General features: G+C 43.3%; 2 protein-coding genes across 3 annotated transcripts; both read left to right on the top strand.

Annotated features, from left to right (window-relative positions):
• Positions 1-1454: 1454 nt before the first annotated feature.
• fbxo42 (F-box protein 42) lies at positions 1455-10650 on the top strand. The gene is made up of 10 exons (XM_083971417.1): positions 1455-1607; positions 2518-2797; positions 2977-3093; positions 3727-3861; positions 4635-4788; positions 4896-5006; positions 6202-6298; positions 7298-7354; positions 7439-7555; positions 8760-10650. The coding sequence occupies exons 2-10, from the start codon at positions 2524-2526 to the stop codon at positions 9810-9812; spliced, it is 2115 nt and encodes a 704-aa protein (XP_083827543.1). The 5' UTR covers positions 1455-1607; positions 2518-2523; the 3' UTR covers positions 9813-10650.
• A 1116-nt stretch (positions 10651-11766) lies between these two features.
• Positions 11767-18316, top strand: slc25a34 (solute carrier family 25 member 34). 2 transcript variants are annotated; one of them, XM_083971112.1, is made up of 6 exons: positions 11767-11877; positions 12364-13056; positions 15430-15495; positions 17122-17274; positions 17356-17490; positions 17585-18316. In XM_083971112.1, the coding sequence occupies exons 2-6, from the start codon at positions 12553-12555 to the stop codon at positions 17759-17761; spliced, it is 1035 nt and encodes a 344-aa protein (XP_083827238.1). In that variant the 5' UTR covers positions 11767-11877; positions 12364-12552; the 3' UTR covers positions 17762-18316. The 2 variants fall into 2 exon arrangements, with proteins under 2 accessions (XP_083827238.1, XP_083827239.1); XM_083971113.1 differs by having other exon boundaries at positions 12489-13056.
• The last annotated feature ends 52 nt before the right edge of the window (positions 18317-18368 follow it).

Below are 18368 nucleotides of genomic sequence, written 5' to 3' on the forward strand. Positions count from 1 at the left end.
GTCCCTGTCCGCGTGTGTTAGCCTGTTAGCTCGAAGCTCCACTGTGGACACCCCCTCCCCTCCTCCCGCTGCCTATTACTTTAAATTTGGCGTCACGTCCACCTCGGTAAATCAAGCGGCTGCCGCGCTCCGCTCAGAACAGAAAACAACCACCACCGTACGTGTGCAGGTGTGCAGGGACTTCTACCTGTCCACACCACAGCTATCACCGCTGAAGTTCGTTTCCGATTGGGGAGTTAGAGGGAAAGTAAACAAACTTCACATAGCCAATTCTTCGATTTCTGCTCTTGTAACGTTGTAGCAACTTTGTATAGTGCTGCTGTCTAAAACCATGTCTAAAACCCAGTCCCAGATTCATTCATTCAGATCATCTCATATTAATAATAAAAGGAAGAAAGAATGAGTTATGTTATAAACACTGTTAATTATATAGGCTACATTTTATAAACAACACTTCTCAAATCTAGATTGAATTTTAATTAATTGAGAATGGTTTGAGGGGATATGGACCACAGAGAGTGAAGGCAAAACAGCCAACAAATGCGCAGCACAGCACCTGCAGATGACGACCTCATGATGATGACAGAATCAAAAGTGTGCAAAAAAAAAAACTGTCATCAAAGCAAAAAGTGGCTACTACAAAAAAAATCTAAAATCTAAAACATATTCTGCCTTCTAATACTTTTTTGTTTACATAATTCTGTATGTGTTCATAACCCAACAGTAAAGTAGGCCTATGGCTACAGATGAAACAACAACTGATTTCCATAATCATGTACGTAAATTATATACAAAATGCCAAACAATTAAAGTTTCTGGTTTTCAGGTGTGAGGATTTGTTGCTTTTAATAATTTGTATTTGTTGGGCTCTGGGGCATTTCTCATTATGATTGTTTAAAACAAAACAATAATTTGATGAATTAAGAAAATAACAGCAGATGAATCCACAATGAAAATACTAATTATACCAGCTGCAACAGTAAAATACTTTTTCATTAGTGAATCACTCACGTGGTTATTTTGGAGACAGTTTTCTACATTCAGTATGTATTTTCATTTGATAGCTACTTCACAGTGCATTTTTGCATTTTCCTGACTATACACTTGTATGCAAAAATAACATTCATTTCTACTAAACGTTAATTAATTAATTAATACGTTTATTAACATATTTGGTACATTAAAAAGTGTTAGCAGTGTTTCATTATTAAGAATAAGAAGAACTTTATTAATCCCCAAAGGGAAATGAAGTCTGTAGCTCATTTATTTATCAAAGAATTATGAAGTGTTATGTGAAGGATCTGTGCATATATTCTCTCACGGACAGTTTTTATATTTCACATTGGTTTATGAGGATATCGGCACCTTTTCTCCTGAGCACTTCTGCCTGCAGCGGCTGGGGGCGCAGTGTCTGGGTTGAGGGACCCACCCTTGGACCGCGGACTGCCCGCGGCTGCTGAAGCGTCGCTGTGCTGCGGAGGACGCTCTCCACAGAGCGGAAGATGGCGACTGTTTGGAGGCTGCTGAGGAACCTCCGGAGCTGATACCGGGGAGGAGGAGAGAAGAGACACACTCAGAGCTCACAGCACATCGCGTCTAAAACAACGGTATTGTCAGCGCCGGGTCCAGGGTGTTCGGTTTCAGTGTTGAAATCACGATAGAGTGACATTAAAGGAGCTAGTTACCCATTAGCAAAAAATTACCAGTGGTACACCTGACTGAAGATAGCGGCTAGCTTGTTAGCTGCCAGGGTGTAACGAAGTCTGAGAAGATGTCGTGTCATTAGGACAGTTAACAAGTGGATGGGTTTATATGCGGTGGCGAGCCGAGATATTTAAAAGAAAACGCGTGAACCGTGAGTCTTTGCGTTCATCTTGACTTCGATAATGCTAATGTTAGCTTGGGTGCTCATGAGAGGTTAGCAAACGTCGTTAGCCGGTGCTAGCACATATTCTCTGAGGATCAAACGTTAAATTCAGCAACATGTAGGCGCCTGTTAGTCAGCGAAAAAGTGTTTTGTAGCCTTTAAGCTACCCCTCAGTTAGCTGTGTGACATAGCTTACATTTAACGAATTCTTCTTATGTGGTCATCGAAGACAATTAGCATTAGCACTCCAACATTTCATTTATTATGTCATGGCTAACGACAGCTAGTTTGATGTAGCCAGCGATATTAGGGGGACGTGCTGGGGGCAGCTGTTCAGGCTGAACAGGGGGCACCACCCGTTTTAAACAATGGGTGTATCAATGAAGCCTGCTACCAAAAAATCCTCCATTGGCTTCAGCTCTGCATTGTCATGGGGGTTCGAGGTTAGGATCAGCTCTCATTCAGTTTTCGTAGAAATTGCTTTGCTGAAATCCAGTAAGGAACATATTAATCATATTGGGCAGTTGTGCAGAGGGCGAGTCTCCTGTCATAAAGTATTGATTGACTCTTAATGTGGCTAATATGAAGTGTGCTTCTGAGCATCACCATTGGTACATGCTTCACTAATGTGTCTCCCCATGTCTCAACAGACAATAATGTCCCGCTCCCCTGACAATGAGGATGGATGCTTTGTTGCTATGGATACAGAGGATGATGGTACAGAACCTGCAAGGATAACAGAGGAAGTTGAGACAAAGATGGGGTCCTGTCAACAAGAAGGGAACATGGACAGCGGTGCCAAAGGAGAGGGGAGAACAATGGTGGAGTTGCCAGAGGAAGTTCTTGAATATATTCTGTCCTTCCTCTCACCTTACCAGGAGCACAAGACTGCTGCACTTGTATGTAAGCAGTGGTACCGCCTCATTAAAGGTATGTCTCTTTTTCAAATGCATAATGTTGTCCAAAATTGAATCAGATAAAGGGCTGGCTAGTGCTATTGTAGATGTGAGCAATGATTCACAGAATTAGCCTTGTTACTCAATTAGAACATTATGCAAGTGGAAATCTACTCCTATGTATGTTCTTTACTCCCATTTTCTCTTTACTAGGTGTTGCTTACCAGTGCTATCATGGGTTCTTGAGAGCTGTCCAGGAGGGAAATATCCAGTGGGAGAGTCGTACCTATCCATATCCAGGAACCCCTATTACGCAGCGTTTCTCACACAGTCAGTATATCCTGCTTTACCTCACTTCAAGTTGCACATATACAGTCATGAATGTTACCCCATTTTTCCATTAAACCCATGCAGTTAGTGAAAAATACAGTATTGAAGGTTTTGTATCTGGTCAAGATGTTTTGATTCAGTGTTATTTGTGGAGCAGGTTTATTGCCTAAATTGCCTCCTGCCCTGTTCAAGATGAATGATTTCATTAAAAGAACAGTTTCAGACACATTATTATTATTATTCATTGCTTTAAAAGCATATTTTTATTTACGCTGGATTATACACGTGTTCTTAAGACTGTTGCTAAATCATAACTGAACTAAAGGTCAAACATTTCGCAAGCGTATCTTTATGTTGATCTAAATCCCCATGTAGACGAGCAAAACAGAATTTTAAAAGTGATGTAACAGCAGCGACTGGCCATTTTGAAAACTGTGCTTTGAACAACAGTGTACACAGATAGGGAGATTTCTTTCATGTTGAATTGTATTCGTTTAGTTTATTTCTATTACCTGTTCTTATGTGAATTTAAAAAAGTCACAATAACAAGTAGATGCACTCATAGCTCTCACTTTTTGCTGCAGTTTGCTCTAAATCTGTTGCTAATTTCTTTTCTTTTTTGGGGGGTTGCAGGTGCATGTTACTATGACTCAAACCAGTCCATGTATGTGTTTGGGGGTTGTACTCAGAGTAGCTGCAATGCTGCCTTCAATGACCTATGGAGACTTGACCTCAACAGCAAGGAGTGGATCCGCCCGTTAGCCTCAGGTACAAGCACATGGGGCTTATGTAAGGGGAACTGTGGGAGGGTGAACCACATTTGTGAGCACAATGGTGAGATGCTTAACAGCAGCAGCTAAGTGCACAGAGTTGGAGGAGGTGGCAATAAAAAAGAAAGAAGCACCAGTAAAGTGAGACTGTAGTAAAATATTGGTCCATTTATTGCTGCAAACTTCAGCTCTTATTCTACCTTTTATGAGACTGCATGCCCAGGATTACGAGGTTGAACTCTATGTGTGGCCCTTTGCAGACCTTACATTAACTTGTGTCTTTAGTGATCTGATGACAACAGCCCAAGCATGTCTGCTATGCAATCAAAAACATGTCTGTTGTAATTTTTAGCCACACTGACTTCAGATCAGCACCCATTCATGTTCACACTGCTACAAGAATGTGGTTAGACCTTTCCTAAACCACCTCTGAATGTGGTGTGAGTGATCAGATCTGAAATGTATCCTCAGTGTATTCAAACCTGCACTTACAGCTGACCAAGCTTCTTCTATAAAAACCGGCTTGTCAGAGAGTTTGTATCGTGGTTGTTAAATTGATGTTCATGTAATGTTTACAAAAGATTTTACCAAATGTATATGATCTGGAAAAAGTATTACGAAGTCTTAATGCTCTGTTTTAATTTCTGCTTGGTCATTTTGACATAAGGAAATAAGTTGGAGAAAATTAAATTTTTAGTCAGGTCAGATTTACGGTGTATGAATCAGCAAAAAGCAGAAATAAGATTCCATATCTGCTCTTGTCTTTTACAGGCTCTTATCCATCTCCTAAAGCTGGAGCAACTCTAGTGATGCACAAAGACCTGTTAGTGCTCTTTGGTGGGTGGACTCGGCCCAGCCCTTATCCACTCCACCAACCAGAAAGGTTCTTTGATGAAATCCACACATACTCTCCCTCAAAGAACTGGTGAGAATGATTTCAGTATGGCTGTGATATGTAATGAACTAGTTGAAGCTCTGTGCTTTTGACCAACATTTTTCTCTCTTCTTGTATTATCTCTTCTGCTGTATCAGGTGGAACTGTATTGTTACCACACACGGACCTCCACCCATGGCTGGCCACTCTTCTTCTGTGATTGGGAACACCATGGTGGTGTTTGGGGGATCATTAGGAGCACGTCAAATGTATGAACGTATTACTTGAATTTAAGTACACTTCATCTAAAACAGAGCAGAGATTAAAGCAGAAAATCTGCTAAACGGTCAAACTACTGAAAAGATTGTGCAGCCCAAAGTGTCATGTTTGCAAAGGACTTTCACCTCATAGTTTGTAAGTTGTAAACATGTTATTGACTTCCCCGGTTTCAGGGGATTGTGGGTATGTTAACTAGATGAAGTTACATCACCTGTGAACTACACCTGGGTCACCCAGGAGCTGTGTTCGAAATCGCCCCCTATCACGGATGTAGTGCACTATATAGTGTGTTCGCCATTTTGTAGTGTTGTTCGAATTCTCCATGATTCATGTAGTTGACGACAAAACACCCACAATGCACTGCAAAATTGAGTGAACAAGCCATGTACACTACTTTCTACTCCCATATCCCACAGAGCAATGGGGCCGTGTTTTGCCAGAGAATAAGAGCAAGATAATTAGCATGTTAGCTACGATTTCTTTAGGTTATTTACCCATAAACTCCTCAGACGTATTTGCCTTCGCTCCGTTTACCTCGCCTGAGGAGCAGGAGTTGGATGAACAGCATCCGAACAATAACGGGCAGCATTAAATCAATCTAATAAATAAACTGTAGTAGAATATGTAGTTAAGTAAAGAGTTTACGAGCTAAGCTAATAGCCACAGTTCACACGCGAGCCGTTATGGCTCACAGTTGGGACACACAACAGTAGTTGACCAAACCAAACTTCATATTTCAGCAGTTTATTGTCTGAGAAACAAAACCACGCAGAATCACATCCTCAAATGTTCCCGCAAGTGTCCGCATCTGCTGACGCAACCACGTTCAGAAAATTACAGTGTAGTGTCCGAATTCTCCTCCCGTCGTTCCCTACATCGTGTACATGATGCACTATCATATATTATACACGATGTAGGGGATAGGGAGTGAGAGAATGAGTGGATGATTTCGAACACAGCTAGATCACTGTTGTTGGGCTCTTTAATGCAAGAAAGGGGACTTAAAACCTAAATAGAAGTTTGGGTTTCATGAGTCAAGTGCAAGTGACATGTCATGTTAATGCAGGCTGCACTTTCAGAACTTAACACATTTCAGCTGCACAAATCACATAAATGTGTTTGTGAATGAGACTCTTGGCTGTCACAGCTCACTGCTTCGCTCTGGCCTTTGTTGTTTCTAACCAGGAGTAATGAAGTCTGGGTTCTGGATCTTGAGCAGTGGTCCTGGTCCAAACCACCCATATCTGGCCCTTCACCACACCCACGAGGAGGCCAGTCACAAGTAAGGATTCCTACATTCACTCAAGCTATAGAAAAATTGTCCACTGGTATTTTAATCATCTTATTCAAATTCAAATGTAATTTGTCTCATACACAGTACAAGGGATAGTGACATGCTTTAAGCACCAGCCCAGAAATAACACAAAACAATAATAAATAGACAATGCACATGCATGTGCAAGGGGATGTATTGGAAGAGGGGTGACTGGGGTGTGGAGGGGGACCAGGCATCTACTTACTGATGGTGTTCACCATGCGAACAACCTGTGGGAAGAAGCTCCTGGTCGTGCGCTGTGTGCTGGCCTCAGGCAGTAGAGAGAACAGCTACTGCTGGGATGGCTTGGCTCCCTGAGGATTTCTCTGGCCTTTGATCTGCGTGGCTCACTGTAAACGTCCTGCAGGTTGGGGAGTGTTGTCCTGATGATTTTCTCAGCTGAGCAGACCACTCTCCTGAAAGCCAGATAGTCCTTTTAGGTATTTTTATCTTAATGGTTATTATTGATTGTTCGATTGCAACTTTTTGGTTGGTCTACAAAAGTAGCTCAGAATCTTTAAAGGAGCTATTTCTATATTTTTCCATTGATTAGCATCAATAGTTATTTACTTACTGGCCTGGAATAAATGTTTGACTACGGTATCTATCCTGAGCTGTCTCCAGCAGTGGAAAACAACACTCTTGTTTGTCTATCACCTCTTCTTATGAATGTAAATTACCTTGATAATCAGCTAGCTAGCCCCAGCCCAGTACCTGATTATCATTTTCATTCAAGTCATGGCTGGGTCCAGTCTATCCTGAAGAAATAGAGCTGCTCAGGGGCTTTATTATATCCTATTATATTATCACCACAATTTTGACTGAAGCTCTTGGCAAGACTGGTCAGAAAATTGTTGCTAATGCTGATACTGACTATAACAACATTTAGAGAACAGCCCCTGTAAGAGCAGGACAACCACTTATCTTCTATATGAAACTGAATAACTTCTATGTGTTTCCTATTAGATTGTCATTGATGATCACACATTGCTCATTTTGGGAGGATGCGGTGGCCCTAATGCAGTAAGTTTTCATTTTAATATCAAAGCAACATTTTTGTGCCTCAGTTTCATGTTTTAACTTAGCCTTTTGTGTTATTTGTGAAAGCTCCTTAAAGATGCCTGGCTGCTCCACATGGATGCACCACCATGGAGGTGGCAGCAGCTGCAGGTGGAAAATGAGGACCACGGAGCCCCAGAGCTTTGGTGTCACCCAGCGTGTAGAGTAAGCATCTTAACTGTCACAGTCAGAAACCATGTTTCCATTCACACGTTTTTTATTTACATTAAGCAATACTGAATTAAAAATGTCTTGTGGAAACAGGAAAATTTGATTAAATGTCATGAATATCGATAAAAAGTTAATATTGATCTCATCGGATTTTCTCTTGATTGATACAAAGTTTATGCGACAAATGCTGATGGAAACGGTTCTCTGCCGAATAAATGTGAGTTGCGATCATGTTTTATGTCAATTCAGCTACGTATTCCAGCTGTTCAAAGACACAGCGGGAGTAAACAAAGAAAGATGCAGGTGTACAGCGCTGCTACAGGTGACAGGTCCGTCCAGTGTCTGTTGTATCCAACACACGGTGCATCTGCATTAAAATGGTGTTAACACACCACTGTCTTCTGATGACAGGCATGTGGCACTCTAAGTACCAGCCTTTAGCCTAGAACTTAATATAAAGCTGCGTTCACACCGGACCTTTTATTTTTGTCGCTGTCGCTCGTATCGCTCCGAAAGAAACGCTTTGTCGCTCAGCTGCATTCGCTCGTCAATTTGGCACAGAGCCACAGACTCGCATTTTCACTTTGATGAGGTCATGCCCACTGCCATGTGTCTCTGTTTACACCGGCACCACTGGGATTACGGCAGCCAATCAGCGCTGAGCGTCGAGCGACTGACGGCCGGAGAGTTGGGATTTCTCATCTGAGCGACAGAGCGAAAAACGCTCCGTCTCTGTCGCTCCGAGCCCCAGCGTTTTTTCGCCTGGGCGTTTGCATTGACTTAACATGTAAACTCGTCGCTCGTTCGAAAAACAAAAGGTCCGGTGTGAACGTAGCTTAATAATAATATAATATCATGCGTATGGCTCAGTGGTTTCCAGGCAACAACTCCAGCAGCTGGTCACACTTGACCTGTGCGCAGCCCAACCTCAGATAACCTGTTAAAGGTGAAGGATGGATGTCCTTCTGTTTTGAGATTTAGTATAAAAATGAATGGGAAAAGAAAACAATTCAATATCGCAATACAGCACATTTAGTCATTACCCACAACTTTTTATTCCATTTAAACTTACTTGAAACGGCATTATTCACATTAATATTCTTATCGATCTTGAGATAATTGGATCGACAAGTGGGTGGAAACATGGTCATAGTGATTAAATCCATCTCTAATGTGTCATTCTGTCTTTCTTTCCAAGGTGGGCCAGTGTGTGGTGGTTTTCTCACAAGCTCCCTCTGGCCGCGCACCCCTCAGCCCGAGTCTTAATTCCCGGCCCTCCCCCATAAGTGCCACGCCCGCCCCTCTGGGCCCTGAACCGCCTTCCCTGCGCTCTCAGTCTCCCGTTCGGAGCGGGGCTGCCGGCGTCGTCCTGGGAGCCGTGGAAGAGGCTCCATGTGTCAACGGTCGGTGGGGAACGCTGAGACCTCGGCCCTCGGCGAGAGGGAGCGCCAGAGACGGAAGCCCGTCCTCGTCCCAGCAGCCGTCTCCTTCACAGGGTCCGGACAGCCCCCCTCTGCCTCCGCTCCCTCCATTATTAAACGGAAGCTCCCCGTCCCCTCGGACCAGCCCGGCCCAGGCGGCGTCTCCTCCCTCTCGCCCCCTCCCTCCCGCCTCCACAGACTATGGTTGGGAGTCTCCCCTTTCTGCCCCTCCCCACGCCGAGGTGCCCAGCACCAACGGCCTCCACACCCCTCCCGCAGGGTCCCCACACACCCCCCCAGGAGCAGTGTCCCCCGCCGCCTTACGACGAGGCCTGGAGGCAGTAAAAAACAAATCTTCCTCGTCTTTACCATCTTCTTCTTCATCGTCTTCTCTTCAGACGCAGGGAGCTTCTCCTGGAGGAGGAGGAGGAGGGGCGGGTCCTCCTGTGACCCCTCCCTCATCATCCTCCAGCCCTCCGCAGGCCGCCGTGGCCGACGGACACGCTATCCCACCTATCGCACGGCGCCTGGGCCATCACCCGCCACAGAGCCTGAACGTGGGCAAACCCCTGTACCAGTCTCTCAACTGTAAGCCCATGCAGATGTACGTGCTGGACGTGTCGCGGGCCAAATCCGCCGGGGTGGTGTCCTGGAGAGTTTATGGGAATGGGACTCCGGCGGCGGTCACAGGGCCCCCAGAGACCAGCCTGCACACGGTGGTACAGGGCCGGGGGGAGCTCATCATTTTCGGAGGCCTCATGGACAAAAAACAGAATGTGAAGTACTACCCCAAAACCAACGCTTTGTACTTTGTACGCGCTAAAAGGTAATGCAGCTCCAGGTGGGGGCTGGGAAGGCAGACGCTTCGCCCTGTGACCACACAAGGGAACTGACACACAAGGCCTTTTTCCTATAGAGAGGATTATGGGAAAATAACATAATCATTGTTAGATGTTCCACTTCAGATTTTCATGGTACCCCCCTCTGCCTACTGCAAGCAGTCAACAGAAAACACTTTAACGACACTTTGATAAAAACATTTGGTTGAGTGAGAAGTGTGTGTTTATGCGCGTGTGTGCGTGCGTGTGTGTGTGGTGAGTAGAGAGAACAGGACATTTTTGTTGTTCCCCCAAAAGGTGATCAACCAAACAATAACATTTCTGTTTTCCTGTGTCACTCTCCCCCGAACTCTTGAGAGAGAGGAACTCTGGAAGTACGGACGCCGTCGACACAAAACGGTTGACCTTGCTTTTTGTATCACTCTTTAAGCCTGCGATGTTTACAGTGACAACAGTGTGAGTGTGTTGTGTGCACGGTGGTGGTTAAAAGTTGTTGACTAATGTGTTGGGGGCCATGGTGGGTGAGAGATGGCTCTGTACTAAAAACATAGTTAAACAATAAAGGCCTCCATGTCTGCTCTGTCACAGTCTGAACATTTCTGCTCTGAGTGTGTGTCAGTCATTGTTACTTTTGTTGACAAAGAGTCCTTAGCAACTGTTGTGGAGCTTTCAGTCGTATCTCACAATCCTCCTCAGGAGATGCAGTTTGCCAGTTGTCATGGAAATGGGGAATACATTTTCTGTCTGGATTTTGAAGCCAACATGAAGCAGTGTGGGAGCAAAAGCCGCCAAACTGTCATTTTATAACCAGCAGTCAATCCAAATGTGAAACCTAATCACAACACTTTCTGACAATGTTTAACTGCTGATATGTGATTTTGAAGTCCATCTAATTTGATTTGGTTAATTCCCCTATTTGAAAAATACAATAAATCATTTGTACAAATTCCATCTCTACAAGTTGTTGGTTAAAGTAAAGGTGAGAAATTCATATCTGGATGTTTTGGCTTTTATTATCACATGTCATGAACTAATTTGTGCAATTATACATTTCAATTTGATTTACATTTTTAGATTCCAAAGGGATTTGAATTACAAACTTGTGTGTGAATGTGTGATAAAGAAAGTGACTTTTGGTGTCTGGTGATCCGCCAAAACATGTAGATTCAGACACGTGGTCCCCAAAGTAATCCTAGTATTTAAATGATGGAAATCAGTGGTATTTAAATATTTACAGTAAACACAGACTTTTAATGAGTCAAAGCTCCAGAGCAGACACTAATGGATCCTGAAGAGATTTTAAAAATCAACTTTAAGAATGAAGGATGAACTCCCACTCAGTTCCTGCATCTGATCTTGGAAGTAATATATAGGCTAGTCATTTCTTTACGTTGTTCTCTCTCGAGTTGTAGAGTAGCGACCTCTAGTGGCTGATGAGAGAACTCAAAATGAAAATGGGCAAATAGATGAGTCATCTCAACATTATTTATAGCATTATTTATTCTAAATAATATATTCATCATAAATACATCATAATCATGCATTCATGATTTAGCAGCAGCTAATACATATTACCTGCCTGTTTACTAAATGAACCTCTGCTCCAGGTGTATCTACGGTGATCAGACAATCACCTGTGTGAGAAGGTGTTTTCTTCACGTCACGTGGCGCTGACGTGAAGCTACGGGTTTGTTTGTTTTGTGTCTGGGATCGTCCACTCTGTTTTGAGCAGATTAACCTTGTTCCAACACCATCTTGGTCAACATTTAAAGAGCTGCTTTCCTGTCCCTCAGACACTCCACCCCCCCCTCTCTCTGACCAACAATAACCTTTTACCCAGAGAGCTCCTATAGGAGCAGAGCTGGGGCAGTTTCAAGCAGAGCCGTTTGATTGGTGCAGACTGAGGGATATGGTGAGGTGGCAGACGGGGCTGGGAGCGGATTGGCTCTGACCCGAGGCAGGGGGCGGAGACTTTGACAATGAATATGCTGAGGACACATGTTTACAATGATGGGAGAGAGGGGAAGAATGGAGCTGCACTGGATCACTGAACACTGTGAGTTTCTCAATGAAGCAGACAAACACTAGAGATCGATTCTAACGTTTCACAGGCTACAGACAGGACTTTATTGTTTTAGCATGTTGGTAACTTGTGCTTCTGCTTCCTATGTTTGTGTAGTTGTGTAATGTTTGGGTTTGAATGAACTTGAATGCAGTGTGTGTGTTGTGTGTTGTGTCCATTGATCATGCTGCCTGTGAGGATCAGGATGCTTCCTGTAACGACTGATTTACCAGTGAATTGAACACTTTTCTAACTGTTCATGTATATTTTAGTTCATCGCCACCACACACTTCAAGTTTAGAGTTAGACAGAGTTCTAAAACATGTTTGTCATGTGAGTAAAACTGCAGAGGTCCTGGAGGACGCCTGGTTGGCACACAGTCCTGACATGGAGGACTGAGCCTTTGCAAACATTCCTGGACCTTGTATTTCAAAAACCTTGACGTGTAAACATGAACACACTCTCACTTTCTCCTTGCAGATGGTGTGTCTCTTGGAGGAAGCTAAGAAAAGTCACTGCGGAAAGACACAGTGTCCCATTGTGAGACAATGAGTTATCATGAAAGCTGATAGCCTGTGTTTCTGACACCACTGTTCTGTCCTCAGTGCAACACGCTCTCCCCGTTTCCCACAAACCAAAGTGAAAGGGGGACGAGTCACTTCTCGAGGAATGAGCGGTGCTCAGCTGCAGGAACCTTCATCCAAAGAGTCAGTGTTTGGTGTCCAGCCTTCACACAGGATGACCTCCACCACCGTGTCTGCTGTCCCTCGCCGTGTCTTCGGCCCCTCGCCGTCCCCCCCCGCCGTCTGTCCTCCTCTGGACTTCTGCCTGGGCGCCCTGGCCTGCTGCACCGCCTGCGTGTTCACCAACCCTCTGGAGGTTGTGAAGACCCGTCTGCAGCTTCAGGGGGAGCTGCGTGCCCGGGGGTCCTACCAGAGACACTACCGGGGAGTCCTGCAGGCTCTGTGGGTGGTGGGCCGCACAGACGGGATCCGGGGCCTGCAGAAGGGGCTCTCGGTGGGCCTGATCTACCAGGGGGTGATGAACGGGGTGAGGCTGGGCTCCTACTCCTACTGTGAAGCTCTGGGCATCACCTCGCTGCACGGGGGCAGTCTGCTGTCAGGGGCCGGGGCCGGGGCACTGGGGGCCTTCATCGCCTCTCCTGCCTACCTGGTGAGTTTTCTTCTCTTTCTACATTGATTCTCTGATCAGGCAGGTCTCAAGACAACATTTTTAACAAAATTCCCCATATAAAGTGTATTTTTGAGGTTGAACACTATATTTTTTCACAACATTCCTGTTTGTTGGCCTTTAAAACAAAGTGATCTCTGCTTGTGACCCCTCATTCCTGGGTGATCAGAGGAAAAATCTAAATTAACTGCTCAGATTAATTTAGATTTTTAGAAACATGTTTTTAAAAACATATGAGAATGAGGAAAAGTAAATTGGAATATTATTTTGACTACATAGGGATAGTGATTATAAAACTGAGTGAGACTTTGTTTGCTTGTGTTTGGTTTATTTTGTTTTACTTTGAATATGGAATGATGGAGTAGTGAATAAGGCCTGGGAACTTAAAAGCTCGGCTTCCTCCTGCTACTTTTCGAGCATTATTTCTTTACTGATTTAAATATTGGACTTATACCTGATACCTACTACTTATTTTATATGTCTTTTCTTTTCTCTCTTTTTTAATATGTTCGAAGTAAAGAATAATCTAATCTAATCTAATCTAATCTAATCTAATTTTTCCTCTTCAGTGTTCATTTCTAAAGTTTTAAGGCCTGAAGTCTTAAAACGAAGAGAAAATATCAGAGACAAGTTTGTGCTATGATTAAGTCTAATTTTCTACAATAGTGAACACTTTGTTATAGCAAAGATTCATCTCATCTCTTTGGCATTTTTGCATCATAAGACTGTCTTTAGCATATACAGTGTACTGTGGTCAGTCACCTTGTTTGCTCCCATTCCTGATGAATATTTAAAGTATGTCCCTCAAATATAGTGCAGGATGTCGGCCATTATGTCATTATGGTGGTGTCATCTGTTTTACAGTATTTGTCTGTGTGTGTGTGAGTGAAGTCAAAAAAAAAAAAAAAATCTCAAATTGAAACCCCGTGTACAATTGAAAAAGGATCTAATCTGATTAGTTTACATCCAGCACATACTCATGTCCTACTCACACATGTGAAAGAAAAGCAGGTAATTGAATTTAACAGCCAGAGAAGAGCAGAGAGCCGATGTAGGAAGATGATCTGGATAATTGTTCTGTGGGCCAAGAAACATAAGGCTTCAGGTTTCAGCCCAACACCGGTTTTATACAAACTGACATGTAAGATAAACCTGTAATTGAACCAGGAGGTCAACCCTCCCTCAGGCTGTTAATCTACAGCAACAACATGGTTTACTCAGTGACCGGCAGCTCACTACATTACATTACACTGTGGTGCTTCCTCTTCTAGCACAGTTTCAGTTCAACTTCTTTGTCAGAGCATTTTATTAATGTTTAGCCATAATGAGTGTGTTGAGTGACTGTAAAACAAAGAGGGGGGGGGGGGGGGTTGTATTATAATAATTGCAACACAAAGTTCATTTGTCCATGCTGGAGAAGGGGTCCAATCTGTTCATCAGTAGCATCTTTTTGAGGCATTAAAGAGAAATATGAAGGGGGTGCCGAGTGGCGCAGTGGGTTGAGCAAAGGGCGCCCCATATGTGGAGGCTACAGTCCTCACTGTTAGAATCCCGCATTGGGCGGCCCTTTACTGCATGTCATTCTTCCTCTCTCTGCCTCCCATTTCCTGTCTCTCTCAACTATACTATCCAATCAAGGCATAAAAAGCCCCAAAATATACTTTTAAAAAAATGTCGCACTTCATCTTCATTCTCCATTTGACTATCTAGCACAAACAAGAGACTCAGTTTCAAAGGCGTCTCATCTTTTTCAACCAGTATGAGGAAATTATTATTGCAGTGGTGTGTGTATAGTAGGGTAAAGTTGCTGTTTTTAACACACTGTCTTTCGATTTATTGCACGTTTTAATGCCCCCTCCATGTCAGGATAGGACAGGAGTAATGTTGTTGTTTTTCTGCTCCAGCTGTCCGTCAATACATTTTAAACCATCTAACCTTTTGCCACGTCATGGAAAGACAATCTTCTGTGATGACATGCTTGTCTTTATCTAGGTCACCAAATATATGCTGCATGTTGCCGCCACAAATAGAAAGTATCTTGTATCATCCTGCACTGTGCTGCTGCTGGCAGTGAATGAGTGAAGTTTAATTGACTCAGAGGGTGAAATGGAGCGGAGGGGCGTCTTGTTTTTGTTCTGCAGTGAGCGTAATTTGCTTTTCTGCAACAAACAAAAAAAAATGTGTTTGTGCTTTATAACTCATACCGGCTCGATATATGCAGAGTTAACTAACTCCATCCAGGCATCAGACATGGTGACAAGTCAGATTTGAACTGCACTTCTATAAAGTATTTAGAACAGCCTGGTTTATAGCATTGAATGCACATTAAATCATGTGTGCTGCATTTCTTCACAGGTGAAGACCCATCTGCAAGCTCAAACTGTGGAGGCCATTGCCGTGGGTCATCAGCATAACCATCTGGTATGGTAGTCACATGAATACACATAAAGACAAGTTATTAATTTGCTACAACATTAAATTATTGTTGTCATATATGCATACACATACACACAGTCCCATGTGAGTGTTTTCAAAAACAAATATTTTAACAAATGGTATAGATGATGCATAGAGGCTTTAGAGCCATAAGAGCCATAATCTCTAGAGTCTTAGGGGTAGGTTACCTTTAATTGTCGGTGCAAGATGTTTTTAGATCGGTGGGGCAGAGTCGTGAGCTGCTCAACTAACGCAACGGAGGCGAATGGTACTTTCGCCTTTCCCTAATCAAACTCTTAAAATACACTCCAACAACTCCAAAACACTCTCATAGACAAGTTGTGACCTGCACATTCATCACACTATGAAATAATAATTTATAATTATATAACATTACGACACATGAAGAAAATACTTGCATTTTTGAAGTCACTCTGCCCAGCAGCCATGTCTTAAATGTAGTTCCGGCTCCGCATTTGCCTAGAAAACAACTCTGTCTCGTAATGTTACATTATTATCTCATAGCGTGGTGAATGTGCAGGTCACAACTTGTCCACGAGAGCGTTTTTGGAGTTGTTGGATTGTGTATTTGATGAGTTTGATGAGGGAAAGGTGAAAATACCATACCCTTACGTTGTGTTAGCTGAGCTATCTAAAAACAACTTGCACCGACAATAAAAGGTAATGAACCTACTGCTTAGACTAGAGGGATTATGACAATAGGTGAATTCGTCAAAATGTTTGAACTATCCCTTTAAAAAGACCTCAGGCCATTCAAATACATAAAACATGGACACAAAGGTCATTATACATAAAACAAGGACACGGAGGACACAAAGTTCGAGACATCCAGAGAAACACAACATATCCATGTAGAGGACAGAATCCATCAGACAATAACACTAAATGAGAGACGTCCATACAACACTACAGAAACAATAACAACAAGTAGACAATAATACAAAACAAAACCAATACAATACAATATAATACAATGCAAGATTATTGAACAAGAGGCTATGGATGGTAAGTGAAGCAATGGAGAACCATGATCATTAGCATAAAGTATAATATGAATGAGTAAAGTTATAAAGTGCTGAAGTGCTCATAACATAAATTACCATAATTTTAATTAAATGAGAATAAATTAGATTGGGAGAGATAAACTGTCAGAGGTGGATGAATGGGATGGAGTTGCAACAATGGAAAGACCAGAGTTGTGCCATGACCATGGAGTTGTACTAAAATGGATTGAGAGGAGGGACACTGGTACATTTTAGAGATGCCGCAGCGTTCCACAGATTTACCCACGTCACTATATGAATATGTAGGCTTGTTCAGCTGTGTTGTCTCATAACTTGTATGTGACTGATAGCATAACCCTCCCCCACCCTACCTCAGCATTTTATTGGGTTGGGTGACATTATGTAATAACCAGCACAGCACCAACCAGTTTGAGCAGATGCCTTGTCAAATGAACTTTATATAGGTGTTAAAACACACAACAGTCACACAATAAGATCAATGTATCTGCAACACAAAGGACTGTGTCTCTATCAGCAAAACACACAGTGTGTCACTTCTCACCTTTGTTTTTTTTTTCTATTTCAGGGAGTGTCTGATGCCTTTGTTACCATCTATAGAAGAGATGGTTTAATTGGTCTGTGGAGGGGCGTGAACGGGGCCGTGCCCCGAGTCATGGTGGGCTCAGCTGCTCAACTGGCAACCTTCACCTCGGCCAAGGACTGGGTGTCACATTCCCAGGTAGGTGTGATAATGGGCAGCTGATATTTTTACATGAGGCCAAACAGTTGTCGTCAGTTGAGTTTCTTCCTTTCCTCCCAGTGGCTGGGGTCAAACAGATGGCTCACGGCTCTGATCGCTGCCATGATCAGCGGAGTCGCCGTGGCCGTCACCATGACGCCGTTCGACGTCATCAGCACAAGGCTCTACAACCAACCGGTGGATGAGTTTCGTAGGGTGAGTTTGAATCGTCTCTCCCAATCAGAGTCGTGCTTGTGCTCAGTGAGCGAGCTCTGGAGGCTCATTGCTCTCCTTCTCTGCCTTTCTGAAGGGACGACTGTACCACGGGTTTTCCGACTGCATGCTGAAGGTCTGCCAGTCCGAGGGCCTGTTGGGCCTGTACAAAGGCATGGGCCCCGTCTTCCTGCGCTTGGCCCCTCACACGGTGCTCAGCATGCTGTTCTGGGATCTGATGAGGGATCAGGCAGCGAGGGTCAACCAGAGCTAAAACATCCCACATGCCTGAGCATAACGAGCGAATGAATGAAAAAGACAATGAGCACATCAGAAACTATTCCTTCAAGTGAGACTCGTCTGTATCGCAGGGGACGAGGACGCCGCATGAACATACGTGTTGAATACTTGACAGAAGACGGACATGTGTTGTTGCACTGACTCTCAGAGACACTGTGAAGAATTCCTGTGAAATTCTCAAATCTATGAAACGGCTGATGAACTTTCAGGTTTTCCTTTAAAATAGGCCTACCTCAAATAATGTATTTGAGAGCAGTGACTCCTATAAACAAATAAATAGATGAAGTTCAGGAGCCTATCTGGATTACTGTCTGGATTATCAATAGATAGACACACACTGGATTGTAACCACTGTCACAGTTTAATGCATCACTCTTGTTGCCTTGTCTGTTCTATGTAAAGAAAGAGATCTGATGGGAATGTGTTGATTTACTGCCATATGAGCTACTGGCACCTAAAGCCAAGAATGCCATTTGATATGAGGTTTTTATTTTCAGAAACGGGTGTTTGAAGACTTTGACTAGCAGTTGATAATAATATTGATAATAATAATAAAGACATTTTTGTATGAATTAATGAAT

The sequence above is a fragment of the Trachurus trachurus genome, assembly GCF_905171665.1.
Source record: "Trachurus trachurus genome assembly, chromosome: 5".
Classification (NCBI taxonomy): Eukaryota; Metazoa; Chordata; class Actinopteri; order Carangiformes; family Carangidae; genus Trachurus; species Trachurus trachurus.